The sequence below is a fragment of the Pantherophis guttatus genome, chromosome 5, assembly GCF_059756535.1.
Source record: "Pantherophis guttatus breed Tessera chromosome 5, ASM5975653v1, whole genome shotgun sequence".
Taxonomy (NCBI): Eukaryota; Metazoa; Chordata; class Lepidosauria; order Squamata; family Colubridae; genus Pantherophis; species Pantherophis guttatus.
Window position 1 is genome coordinate 9691707 of NC_142067.1, and position 12827 is coordinate 9704533.

Sequence of the window (12827 nt, forward strand, 5' to 3'; positions counted from 1 at the left end):
ATGCAGCATTGTCGAGTTGTTCCTAACATTTTCAAATGCAATACTTCAGCGCATTTTTGTCCTTACTTCATGTTTTGATAAACTCTACAACCCTTTTCAGGGAGTATTTCAGGGAGTCCTTATTTTGCTTCATTGCTAAGACGAATAGCTACCTTAAATAAGTCTTTTGTGGTATTCTACTTATAAATGTGGAGCCAACATTGGGCAAAGTTGCTCTAGCTGTTTGAAATTGTTTCTTGGATTTACTGATGGGGAATCTGTAAACCATATCTTGTGATACATGTATTTGTTTTCACTACAAGTTCTTTCACTACAGCCTTACTACAAGGGTTCTGTTTAGACTGAAATTTCTCTATCCCTGTCTGCATTTTTAGTCGTCTTATTTTGAAGCTTAGCTGTTCTTGTTGGTTTTGTGTGAACTTTTGCACCGGGGTCTCTCTGTCAGACTTCAGTTGAAAGAAGGAAATAGTTGGGTGTGAGTGATTAAGCGTAATCTAAACATCAACTGTAACGCTTTGTTATTTCAGACTTCCCACCAACCCCATCGTAGTTCCAGATATGGAATTGTGGGCCAATCACTTAGGCAGCTGTCCAGAGGATAAATTGGCCGATTTCTTGATTTGATTATGGGTTTGAGGTCGCCATAATTTTTTTTGCGTTTGATTTAGTTGCACAGGTTAACTTCTGTATTTAACTTTTTAAATGGCTGTGTTTATAGATTAGATTCTATCTTCTGAAGGAGCCCTGCTGCAAACAGTTTTATGCAATTAAAGTTCATGTTAAAAAAAAATAGCCATATAAGCTGCCTCCTGTTGGAGCCAATGTATATAAAGATTTGTCCTTGTAATAGGTGCATTTTGAACAGTGTTTTTCTTTAGCAGAAATACATGGAACGTCTTTCTGCAGAAGTACAATACACAGTGACATGGACATTCACAGAATCAAAAGGAGCAAAACTGTAGTACAGGATTTGTAGGTGCTTACTTCTTGGTGGGAGCGTGATGGCTCAGCGGTTAAAGACGCTGAACTTGTCAGCTAGAAAGCCGACAGCCTGGGTTCAAGACCCAAGCGCCATACAACCGGGTAAGCTCCCGTTCCTTGCCCCAGCTCCTGCCCATCTAGCAGTTCGAAAGCATGCAAATGCAAGTAGATAAATAGGTACCACCAGTGGGAAGGTAACAGGATTCCATGCTGGCCACATAACCACGGAAATGTCTTCGACAAAGCTGGCTCCCTCGGACAAGAAGTGGAGATGAGCACCTTGCCCTAGTTGGACACAATTTGGGCAGGGAAACCTTTGCCTTTACCTTATTTGCTGGTACAATATATTTACTCCTTTTCTTTGATCAACTGTAAAGGTTTACAGTATTGCATTACTGTAAAGGAGCCGTGGTGGCACAGTGGTTACAATGCAGTATTGCAAGCAAATTCTACCGATTGCCAGCAGTTTGATTTTCACCGACTCAAGGTTGACTCAGTCTTCCATCCTTCCGAGGTCGATAAAATGAGGACCCACATTGTTGGGGGCAATATGCTAACTCTGTCAACTGTTTAGGGAGGGCCATAAAGCACTAAGTCTAAGTGATACTGCTATTATTGTATTCTACAATACATGAGTCATGTTTTGTGGGAATGCATCTGTTTTAAGAACGTATTGGATATATTTGGTAATAAAAGGTAAAGGTTCCCCTCACACATATGTGCTAGTTGGTCCCGACTCTAGGGGGCGGTGCTCATCTCCGTTTCAAAGCCGAAGAGCCAGTGCTGTCTGAAAGCGTCTCCATGGTAATGTGGCCGGCATGACTAAGCGCCAAAGGTGCACGGAACGCTGTTACCTTCCCACCAAAGGTGGTCCTTATTTTTCTACTTGCATTTTTTTACCTGCTTTCGAACTGCTAGGTTGGCAGAAGCTGGGGCAAGTAACGGGAGCTCACACCGTTATGTGGCACTAGGGATTCGAACTGCTGAACTGCTAACTTTTCAATCGAGAAGCTCAGTGTCTTAGCCACTGAGCCACCGCGTCCCTTATATATATATTTGTTCGGAACAGTTAACCATTTAAGCTTGATCAAGATTAAATGATATTTTACTCAATATATATATTATATAAATTAAATATATATATATATATATATATATATATATATATATATATATATATATATATATATATATATAGTAATACACTTTAATAAATTGGACAACTTTGCAACTGTATCAAGATAAAAATTGTGAGCTAGGAACAAAAGAAGCTGCCTTACATTAAATGATGATTACTGGTTCTATACATGCCTGTTTTTTCTACACAAGTTGGCAGCAGCTTTTCAGATTTCCAAAAGAAATTTTCCTAGCCCTATCCAGATTAAACTAAGGGCATTCTGTATGTGAAAACAGACAAATGGTTGCCCTATCTCTTCTTGAAAACCTCTAGTGATGGCGCACCCACTGGTGGAGGCAAGAAGTGGGCATGGCTAGCCTAGTGAAGAGAAGGACCAGGGGAGACATGATAGCAGTGTTCCAATATTTGAGGGGCTGTCACAGAGAGGAAGGGGTCAAGCTATTCTCCAAAACACCTGAAGGCCAGACAAGGAATAATGGATGGAAACTGACCAAGAAGAGATTCAATCTAGAAATGAGGAGGAACTTTCTGACAGTGAGAACAATCAATCCATGGAACAGAAGTTGCCTTCGGAAGTGGTGGGAGTTTCATCACCAGAGAATTTCAAGAAAAGATTGGACTGCCATTTGTCAGAAATGGTGTAGGGTCTCCTGCTTGAGTGGGGGGTTGGACTAGATGACCTAGGAGATATGGAGGAGATACGGAGGATCCCGGATCTGCGCACCTTCCGCTGCGCTGTGAAGACCTTTTTATTCCACCCGGCGGGCTTGGCCTAATCTTTTCCCTCTTTTTAATATGTAAATTTTAATCTGTTTTTAAATTATTGGGGTGTTTTAATCTGCCTGGGCCAAAATGATTTAATTTGATTTTATCTGGTTTTTAAATTTTTTGTATCTATGTATTTTATTGTTTGGCTGTTCACCACCCTGAGTCCTTCGGGAGTAGGGCGGTATACAAATCAAATAAACTAAACTAAACTAAACTGTAGGGTCTCTTCCAACTCTGTTAATTGTTAATCTGAGGCAAGAAGGAGGCAAGAAGTTTTTTTTTACTGTTATTCACCTACAGACAGAATCTTGCCAGACTAAAATAATTATTTGCATAATTATAGCTACACTCTGTGAATCGCTAGGGAGGATCCGTCCTTGCCAGACATTCCAACTCTCTGTCTCTTTGTCCATTGGGGAAGAGCCCTTCCTTCCTGTGACTCCAGACTACATTCCACCACAAATTTTTAGGCTTAGATTAGGATTAGGTGTTTACCGAGCATTCTTTAAGAAAGAATTAACAATAACAACAGCAAGTTTGATCACATCAACCAGCAGGTTTATTGTATATAGCAGAGGTGTCAAACTGGCGGCCCGCAGGCAGGATGTGTCATATGCAGGCCACACTCACCCCAGCTCCGCGAAGGCAAAAGAACCACCGTGACACGTCACGTGGCATCAATGTGATGCGGCGTGTTTGACACACGTGGTATATAGTAATACCACTGAAGTGTTGTGGCCCGTCAGTGGTCTGTGCAGCTAGTAGCTGATTCAGACAGCGAGGAGGTGGGTGTGGTGCTGCACCAGCAGCCTGTGCAGCTGGCACTCGAGTCGGACAATGAGGAGGCTGGAGAAGATGTGGTGCCAGAGGCAGGGATTCAGCCAGGGCCTTCAGAACCTCCAGAAGCTCCCTTAAGTGAAGAGGACGAAGAGGAGGAGCCTCTTCTCGATGCACGGGCGCGCAGAGCTGCCAAAAGGCAGGAGTGGCTCCTCAGGAGGAGGTCTCCTCGAGAGTAAGGCTTGGGGCTAATTGGCCACTCCCTTAGCCTATTTAAGGAGGAATGCCGACTGAAGCAATTTGCAGGGAACAACTTCATTCACATAACGTTGTGTCTTGTCTTGCTTATCTTATCAGCTTCCTGCAAATTGCTTTTGGGCATTCTGCCAACCACAGTAAGCTTTCAGTATTATTCTTTGAATTCTTGGCAGCTGTTAATGCAGTTAATTAACAGCTGTTGTTGTAAAAAAAACTGGTTTATTTAGTAAACTAAGGGTTGAACCGACTTTGTGTGTGCTGTGTTCTTTGGGGTCCGTAGCTGGGGCAGAACATGAAGGAACAGGATGGCCTTTCCATTGCATTGACGACTAACAGAATTTTCTTTTAAATATGATGGAATTTATGAATGCATTGTGTTTGATATGATAATACTATGAGTTTTGAATGCCCTAATAATTACTCTGTCTTTTTTTTTTTTTTTTTGGTTTATAGGAGGGGGTTGCTTACAATTTACATGGCCAATTTGGTAAGTAATGCTATTATCATGCAGTATACATAAGCATGAAAGCTATGTATAAATATATAGACTTACTCCTCTTTTCATCCCATGAGATGTAGGCCCTTTCGTTGGCTTAACTGATACCTAGAGGTCAAAATCCACATTTCTTTTAGAGCTGAAAAGACAAATAAGGTTTCTGGGCTGAAAAGTAATTATCACGTTGTCTTAGTCTTAGTCTTCTTCAACCGATGCCTTCCAGCCAGCCCACCTGATCTAGTGCAAATTGGATTTCTGGGAGCAGTAGGTTATTCAATTACCATTAAAGTTGTTGATAATAAATTTTGCTTGGAGAAAAAGTATATAATGTGAGTTGCATTAAAAGTCAATAATAAAAAACAGCAGAACTACCAGAGAGCATAATCTTATGATTCATGATGATTGTATTTTATGATGATGATGATGAGTTTTCACTTGTTGCTTGTATGTACTGGAGACAAATTCCATGTCATACTTGGTCAATAAAGAATTCTATTCTATTCTATTCTATTCTATTCTATTCTATTCTATTCTATTCTATTCTATTCTATTCTATTCTATTCTATTCTATTCTATTCTATTCTATTCTTCTATTCTGTTCTCTATTCCCATTCTCTCTCCTTTCCTCTATTCTATTCTATTCTATTCTATTCTATTCTATTCTATTCTATTCTATTCTATTCTATTCTATTCTATTCTATTCTATTCTATTTTCCCATTCTCTCTCCTTTCCTCTATTCTCTTCTGTTCTGTTCTATTCTATATTCCCATTCTCTCTCTTTTCCTCTGTTCTGTTCTGTTCTCTTTTGTTCTGTTCTGTTCTATTCTATATTCCCATTCTCTCTCCTTTCCTCTATTCTATTCTATTCTATTCTATTCTATTCTATTCTATTCTATTCTATTCTATTCTATTCTATTCTATTCTATTCCATTCCATTCCATTCCATTCCATTCCATTCCATTCTTAAAGTAAAATTATTTTAGGTGTTCAGCAAGGGAAAAGAAGTTAGAATGAAGTGCATAGTAGGGTTGTTTAGGATATCCTTACTTAGATTTAATTCCAGTAGGAATAGAATAACCACAGGGCTGTGCTATAGAATTCTTAGAAAATATACAGATTGTGTGAGAAATCTGCATTCACACAGGACAGCAAGGGGGTGGGTAAGAAGCTGGAAGCCCTTGAATGAAAAACAAGACGTTTGGTTTAGATGTGACAGGAAGATAATCTTTGGATTCTGTGAGGGCATTGTGTGATTAGAGTGTTATTAAAAAATAACAGGAACAATAATTTTACAAAGTGGTGTAAAGTTAAAAATAATTGTCCCACACCCTGCACCCATGAGTCATGTTAAATATGTGTGTACAAACTGTTCATGGATAATTTACAGTCGTTAAGCAAAAAGCCTTAAGGATATGACTTTAACAACAAAGTTTCTTTTAGAGGGTTTTTTAAAAATTCCAAAGATGTCTTTATTTTAATTATTATACACAAGGCACTGAGGCAAGAGGGGAATGAGCTTCAGCGATATTTGTACCCCCAGATTCGGGTTGTTCCCCCAATCTTGGAGGCCATCCAAGCTGATTTTTCCCCCATAAAAGACCCTCTCCTGGAAAGACCCTCCCCTAATTTCCCAAGAAGCATTAGGGAAGCCCCCTCCCCCCACATCTCCCTCAATATCCCCTCCCCAACCTCCAAGAGGCATGAAGTTAAAACAAACCAGGATCAAACTAGCCACCTTTCACTCATCACAGCTTGGAGCGAGCTTGTGCAGGGGGGTCTCCTTGCACACGTGTGTGCAAAGGAATCCTTCAACCTCAGCTGTTGAGGTTGAGAGTTTTTCAAATAAGGCTAACTTAACCGAGAAAATATTGAAAGTATTGCTTATTATTGTTGTGCTAATAATCTCAAATATATATATTTAAATGCCTCTGTTAGTTGAATAAAATATCTAAATTCATAAATCCATTAAAGTAATATATTTATTAAGCAACTAAACTTTTATGAAACAAGTAGCCCTCGTATAATGACAGGACTGGAATTTCTGATGCTAAGTTGATAAAGCATGATGTTACATGTACATGCCACTTAGCAACAGCAATTCCAGCAGTCCCCAGTTACCATTGTTAAGCAAAGACTATGCAGCTCATTAAGGGAGGCTCTTCAAGCGATCACGATTTCTGACTTCCCTCTGGCTTCCCCATTGACTTTGTTTGTGGGAAGCTGGCAGGGAATGTTGCAAATCAGAGTCATGTGACTGCGAGACACTGCAGTGGCTGGAAATCTGAAATGGTTGCTGAGTGCCAAATCACAATCACATGACCAAGGGGGCGCTGGGAAGACCAGAACTTTTGAGGATCGGTCATAGCTACCACTTACTCAGTTCTTTTGTAAACGTGAATGATTGCTGAACAAGCAATTGTTAAATGAGGATCACCTGTAATATATTTTGGATTTCATAGCATCCTTCTTTAGATAAAATAGATTCATGTACCCACTGATGACTAGATAATTGATAAAGTTGTTAGGCAACTTAGGTAACTGACTGGTTTTTTTAAACATTGTTTTGTATTAATATAACAATTTAATATTACCTCTGGCGTTATTAGTCTAAAGACTGAGTCAATATTAGTCTTCCCCAACCTGAACCATCTTTAGGATTTGAGCTAATTTCCAGAATTTTCAATTGTTGCTACATTGGCTGGGAAATTTTTAGGGTAAAAATCCTGAGAACTTAAAGAAGGCTGTTCCAGTTGTTCTTTATTTGTTTTTCAATTCCCTGGATGACTCTTTCTTCCAAGGATGAAGGAAACTTTTGATTGTTTAGCAACTAGACTGTGTATGTGCAGAAATGGAGGATCAACTGTTATTTATTTATTCTTACCTGGCAGTGTGGGAGGGCTGTTAATGTGACATGTTAACAACACTATTGTATATCAAAAGATGAATCAACTTTTATTTATGTACCGTTTCCCTGAAAATAATCTTATATTAATTTATGCTCCAAAAGACGCATTAGGGCTTATTTTCTGGTTAGATCTTATTTTTGGGGAAATACGGTACTAAATGCACCCATCTCACTGACAATCTTAACTCAGGCTTATTTTGGGGGTAGCGCCTATATTACAAGCATCCTGAAAAATCGTGGTAGGACTTATTTTCTGGTTGGCTCTTATTTTCGGGGAAAGGGGGTATTTATTTATTATGTTTATAAACTCAAGTGATTGAATATACCTGATACTTCTTCTTCCTCCTATTTTCCCCCTAACAACTACCCTATAAGGTAAGTTGGGCTGACAGAGTGTGTCTGGTCCAAACTTACCCAAGTGGCTCTCTTGCCTAAGGTGAGTCTAGAACTCACGGTCTCCTAGTTTCTAGCCTAGTGCCTTAACCGCTAAACCAAACTTTCAGTAAACATGTCCAATAAATAAAAAATAATAATAAACATGTCCAAAGACCACAAAAAAAACACCTTCATCATTTTTTTCTGTCCCCTCCTACTCCATCAAATCTTGACTGGTGAAAAATCCTTAGAAACAATACTATTTTCTAAACATTGAATTAGCCAACGAAAATATTGCCTCAATTCTGATTTTGGATGTTGATGTGTTTCTCATAGATTACATATCTGCTTTTTCATGTAATACTGAATAAAAAGTGATGTTAAAATAAGTTGAGGTTTAGTTCTAAAATGGGAGGATTTTTTCCCTTTATTATTCTAATGGAATATATCTGCCCATTATAACATAACAGACTTAAAAGTAAAATCTAAGTTTAATATAAGCACTGCAGGATGTTTATTTTTTAATTTGTTCAATATATATTTTTTGTTTCCTCTAGAAGCCCAAGAATGTATACATAATTCTTTTTCTTTCACTTTTTCTTGGCAACACCAACCCAGTAGTGCTGGTTGTGCTGAGTATGTTGTGCTGAGAGACAAAGACTGTCCCAAAGTCACTTTATGACCTTTCATAATTACTTGAACCAGGTTTTCCCCGTCTCCACATGCTTAAATACAATAAAATATAGGCATGTAGTCTTTTACTCAAATGAATGATGATCTATAACAGGGGTGTCAAACTTGATTTCATTGAGGACCGCATCAGGATTGTGTTTGACATTGGGGGACCAGGGTGGGCATGGCCAGGGTAGTTGTGGCCAGCTTGACGTCACTTGGGTAGGGGGCACCTGTGGCCCGAGCGCTCTGTCAGCAAAAACAGGCTCCCAAGCTCCATTTTCGGCTGCGATGGCCTCTTGCAGCCCTCTGCCAGTGAAAATGGAGCTTGGGGGCACATGTGGTCTTTGCGAGCTCCATTTTCAGCTGCAACAGCCTCCTGCAGCCCTCTGTCAGTGTAAACAGAACCCCCCCCCCGAGCGGAGCCACCCCAGTTTTCGCTGACAGAGGCACTGCGGGCTGGACCTTCGCTGTTTCCAGGGTGGATCCAAGCTGGATGATTCTTAGTATCTTTCCTTCGTTTTTTTTGGTGGTTGAGACCACTGAGAGTTACCTGAGCCAGCAGAGGTTCCTCATTCTTGAGGTAGGTAGATGTCTTTTGGTCTTTGGTTTTAATAAAACAACCAATGATCTCACTAGGAGCCTGTGCAAAAAGATATATGTAAACTAATACTAGATCTAACGTAGGGAGGAATGTAGACTGTAGCATCTCAACCAGTTGCAATCAATGAATCAACATTTCTGTAATACCGAGGAACTGAAAATGATAGTCGCTGGTACTGGATGCTGGACAAACGTTCACAAGTCTTTCCAAATCTATTTTGGATGGCACATGTTGACGGCAAGACATTTTTAAGATGGCCAGAAAAGGGATGTATTGGTAACATATCTGTATATATTAGACGATCCTTCTAGAGATATATTGAGATCAAAGAGAACCCCAGATTCCAGCTAGAGGAGAAAATGATACGTGATCACAGCAGTTATTTTTGTCTGATAAGATAGGAAAAGTGGGCCTAAGATCACTCTTGAAAGTAAAAGACACAGAAGGTAAAAAGCTGGCAAAAGAATATGGAGGAAGTACATCAAAGAAGATCCCAAATATTTAATCCCAAGAGGAAAAAAAAATTCTTTATTAATCTTTGCCCTAGTTCCTAGCTTGAAGCTTTCAAAACAGTTAATAAAACACATAGAACAGGGATGTCAAACTTGATTTCATTGAGGACTGCATCAGGGTTGTGTTTGACCTTGGGGCGGGGTGCTGGGGGGGCATGGCCAGGATGGCCGTGGCCAGCTTGATGTCACTCGTGTCGGGGGTGCCTGCGATGGCCCAAGCGCTCTGCCAGAGAAAACGGGTTCCCAAGCTCCGTTTTCGGCTGCGATGGCCTCCTGCAACCCTCTGCCAGCGAAAACGAACCTCCCGAGCTCCGTTTTCACTGGCAAAGGTGACCCAGCTGTCCAGATCTAAGTACCTGGTGGGCCGGATCCGACTCCTGGGCCTTGAGTTTGACATCCCTGGCATAGAATAATATTGAACTTCTATAAAACAATGAACTGGGAATAAAGCTAACAGAATGTCTGAAACAAAAACCTGTACCCCTGTTAGGTATTAATGGGTTTAGCCTGGTTTGGAAATTTTGGGAGACAATTCTTTCAGAGTAAAGTTGTGGTCATCATCTTTCTTACAATAATAAAGTCTGGAGCAGCACACTCATCTGCAGTGACGTTCAAGGCCAAATGTTGGGGTTGGGTCATATGTTAGAACTGGTTTGTACCCCAGGACAGTGGTGACGTGTTTTTTGAGTTGGTGCATGTTGTCATCTAGTCCCTTGTTGGGGACAGGTTACCGCAAGTCAACCTTGGAGTTTTCTGTGGCTGTTCCCCACAGCAGGGAGGAGGGGACCTATGTGATCAGTCTGTCCCAGATGCTGATGGACCCTGTGTGGCTTCTGAGGAAGCTTCGGATAATTCCTGAAGCTCAAATGCCCTATGGTTTTAGTTGCTGCTTGAAATGTGCAGGCAACGGTAGCTTTGGATCAGATGACATCTAGGCAGACTTGGTGTGGCTGTTGATCCTGGAGGGTCCTTTGGTTCTTGGAGGAGAGTTAGGAAATGAAATGGCTCAAGAGATGACTAGAAGGCCACCGGAGGAAGACAAAAGAGTCCAAATTCTATTGAATCTGCTTTCTGGTGTACTGCTTTGAAGAGCATTTGGAACCATCAGCTAGTTCAGAGTACAGTGACACGTGCATTTTGGATGTGCCACAATACATCCATGTAACTGTGTGTGCTGCACTGGCTCCACATAAACTCCAGGGTACAATTTAATGTGCCAGTTTAAAGCTGATGGTTTTGACCATCTCACTTGAGGTGATCTTCTCGTTTAATGACCACGATTTCCTAGGTCAGGTGTCAGCAACCTGTGGCTCTGGAGCCACGTGTGGCTCTTTGGGCCCTCTGCTGTGGCTCCGTGTCGGGTGATCCCACCTCTGGCTGGCCCTGCCCCTCGCCCTCCCCTCCCAGTCACTCCTCACCTGGCCTAAGAAGGTAAGAGCAATGTCGGGGGATGGAGAAGCGGCCAGGGCAGAGACAGAGAGATACAGAGAGAGGGGGAGAGAGAGAGATACAGAGAGGGAAGGAGGGAGGGAGAGAGGGAAATATGTCAAAAGAGTTTTCTGGTTCCCGGTGGTTTTTAACAACTGGTTCTCTGCCCTAATGACCGGCTGGGTAGGCGTGGCTAGGGGGGTATCATGTGACTGGTGGAAGTGAGTGATGTTGAGTTGGCCACGCCCACCCAGATTTTGTGTCTCCCGGTGTTTTCTGTGGGAAACGGGTCCAAATGGTTCTTTGAGTGTTTAAGGTTGCAGACCCCTGTCCTAGGTGATCTCATTTAATGACCACGATTCCAAAAAGTAAATCAGTAAGGTTCATTGTTTATAGAAAAGCTTTGATTGTGTCAATTATGTCAAGGTAAGGAATGTGCTCAGAAAAACGGGAATCCCACAAAACATCTCATTGCCTTCATGGGTAACTTAAATACAGGTCAGGAAGTCAGCCCAACAACATGGTGAAACAGATTGCGTCAAGGAGTGTGTTAAGGCTGCATCCTCCATCCCCCACCCCCATTTAATCAACCTACGCGTGGAATATATTTCTAGCCTTAACCATAAAGTTAAATGGATTAACAAGTCCTAAGGTAGTCCAGAACCTTAATTGAAAAGTTAATCATAATCATAAATGTGTTCCAAGTACCTCCACATTGAGGATTTCAGTCAAATTAATTCACTGTGAAATTAATTCTGCAAAAAACTTCTCAAACGAAACATCAAACTGTGTAAGAAAGAGTAAATGGACAGTACAATCATATCTGCTAAATTGTAAAGAATGAATTTTTATTTACTGAAGTTCTAGCAACTATCAAGAAGTTAGAACCAGGGGTGAAATCCAGCAGGTTCTGACAGGTTCTGGAGAACCAGTAGCGGAAATTTTGAGTAGTTTGGAGAACCGGCAAATACCACCTCTGGCTGGCCCCAGAGTGGGGTGGGAATGGAGATTTTGTAGTATCCTTCCCCTGCCACGCCCACCAAGCCACATCATGCCCATCAAGCCATGCCCACAGAACTGGTAGTAAAAAAATTTGGATTTCACCACTCGTTAGAACAGTGGTTGGTGATTTCAAGTCAGAAACAAGTCAGAAACAATTAACACAGTAATTTGTGGCTAAAAGGAATTGATCTTAGTTCACTAACTACTTTTTTTAAAAAAATTCTTCCATTGAGCTACAATTTAGGTGAGCAATAAGTCACCTTGCTCTCTTTGATTTCACTCTCAGCTATTTTGGTAACTTTGTAAGGAACTCACCGATGCTGAAAACTTTCTTTAAAAATGAAATGCATATGTTTAAAGCAATCGCAGAGCAAACATGTTTTACGTTAGCTCGAAAAGGCTCAGTGTGCTTCCCGAAAAGTCATTTTATTCTTTGAAAATTGATGCCCTCATTGGTTAGCAATGTATATATTAAACATCTCATATTTTGTGGAATAAGCAGTTTGGAATAGAGCAAGGACAATACTGCCATGAACCGATACCCTTAAAATAAGAAAGATTTATGAAACTTAAGCAAAAAAATTACTTGATAATCCAGATTTTTTGGGGGGGAGCTGGTAATATAAGCTAATTTGATTAACAGTGCATGGTATAATCAAATTACAGAAAATGAATAGCACTCCTATTGCCTTCTCAAAGGCCAGAGTCTAAGGTCGTTGCTGCCACTCCATAGTAAATCTTTCCGAGGCAAGTTTTAAGAATTAGGAGTTATGTGAACTCTTAACATTGCTGATGCGTTCAGTTTTAAAAATCATACACTAATAATGTTAGATCCCTGCAGCTGGTGTACTTGTGGATTGACATGGCTAATTGGCATTGGCATGTTAGCCCCAGGAAACCTCATCTGTCA

General features: G+C 40.7%; 1 protein-coding gene across 4 annotated transcripts in view; it reads left to right on the top strand.

Moving 5' to 3' along the window:
• TMEM135 (transmembrane protein 135) overlaps positions 1-12827 on the top strand; it is a 179905-nt gene that overhangs the window by 34777 nt on the left and 132301 nt on the right. For all 4 annotated transcript variants that reach the window (XM_034407660.3, XM_034407598.3, XM_034407734.3 and 1 more), the window contains one exon: positions 4376-4409. In XM_034407660.3, the coding sequence (XP_034263551.2) occupies positions 4376-4409 (34 nt within the window). The remainder of the gene's footprint in view (positions 1-4375; positions 4410-12827) is intronic.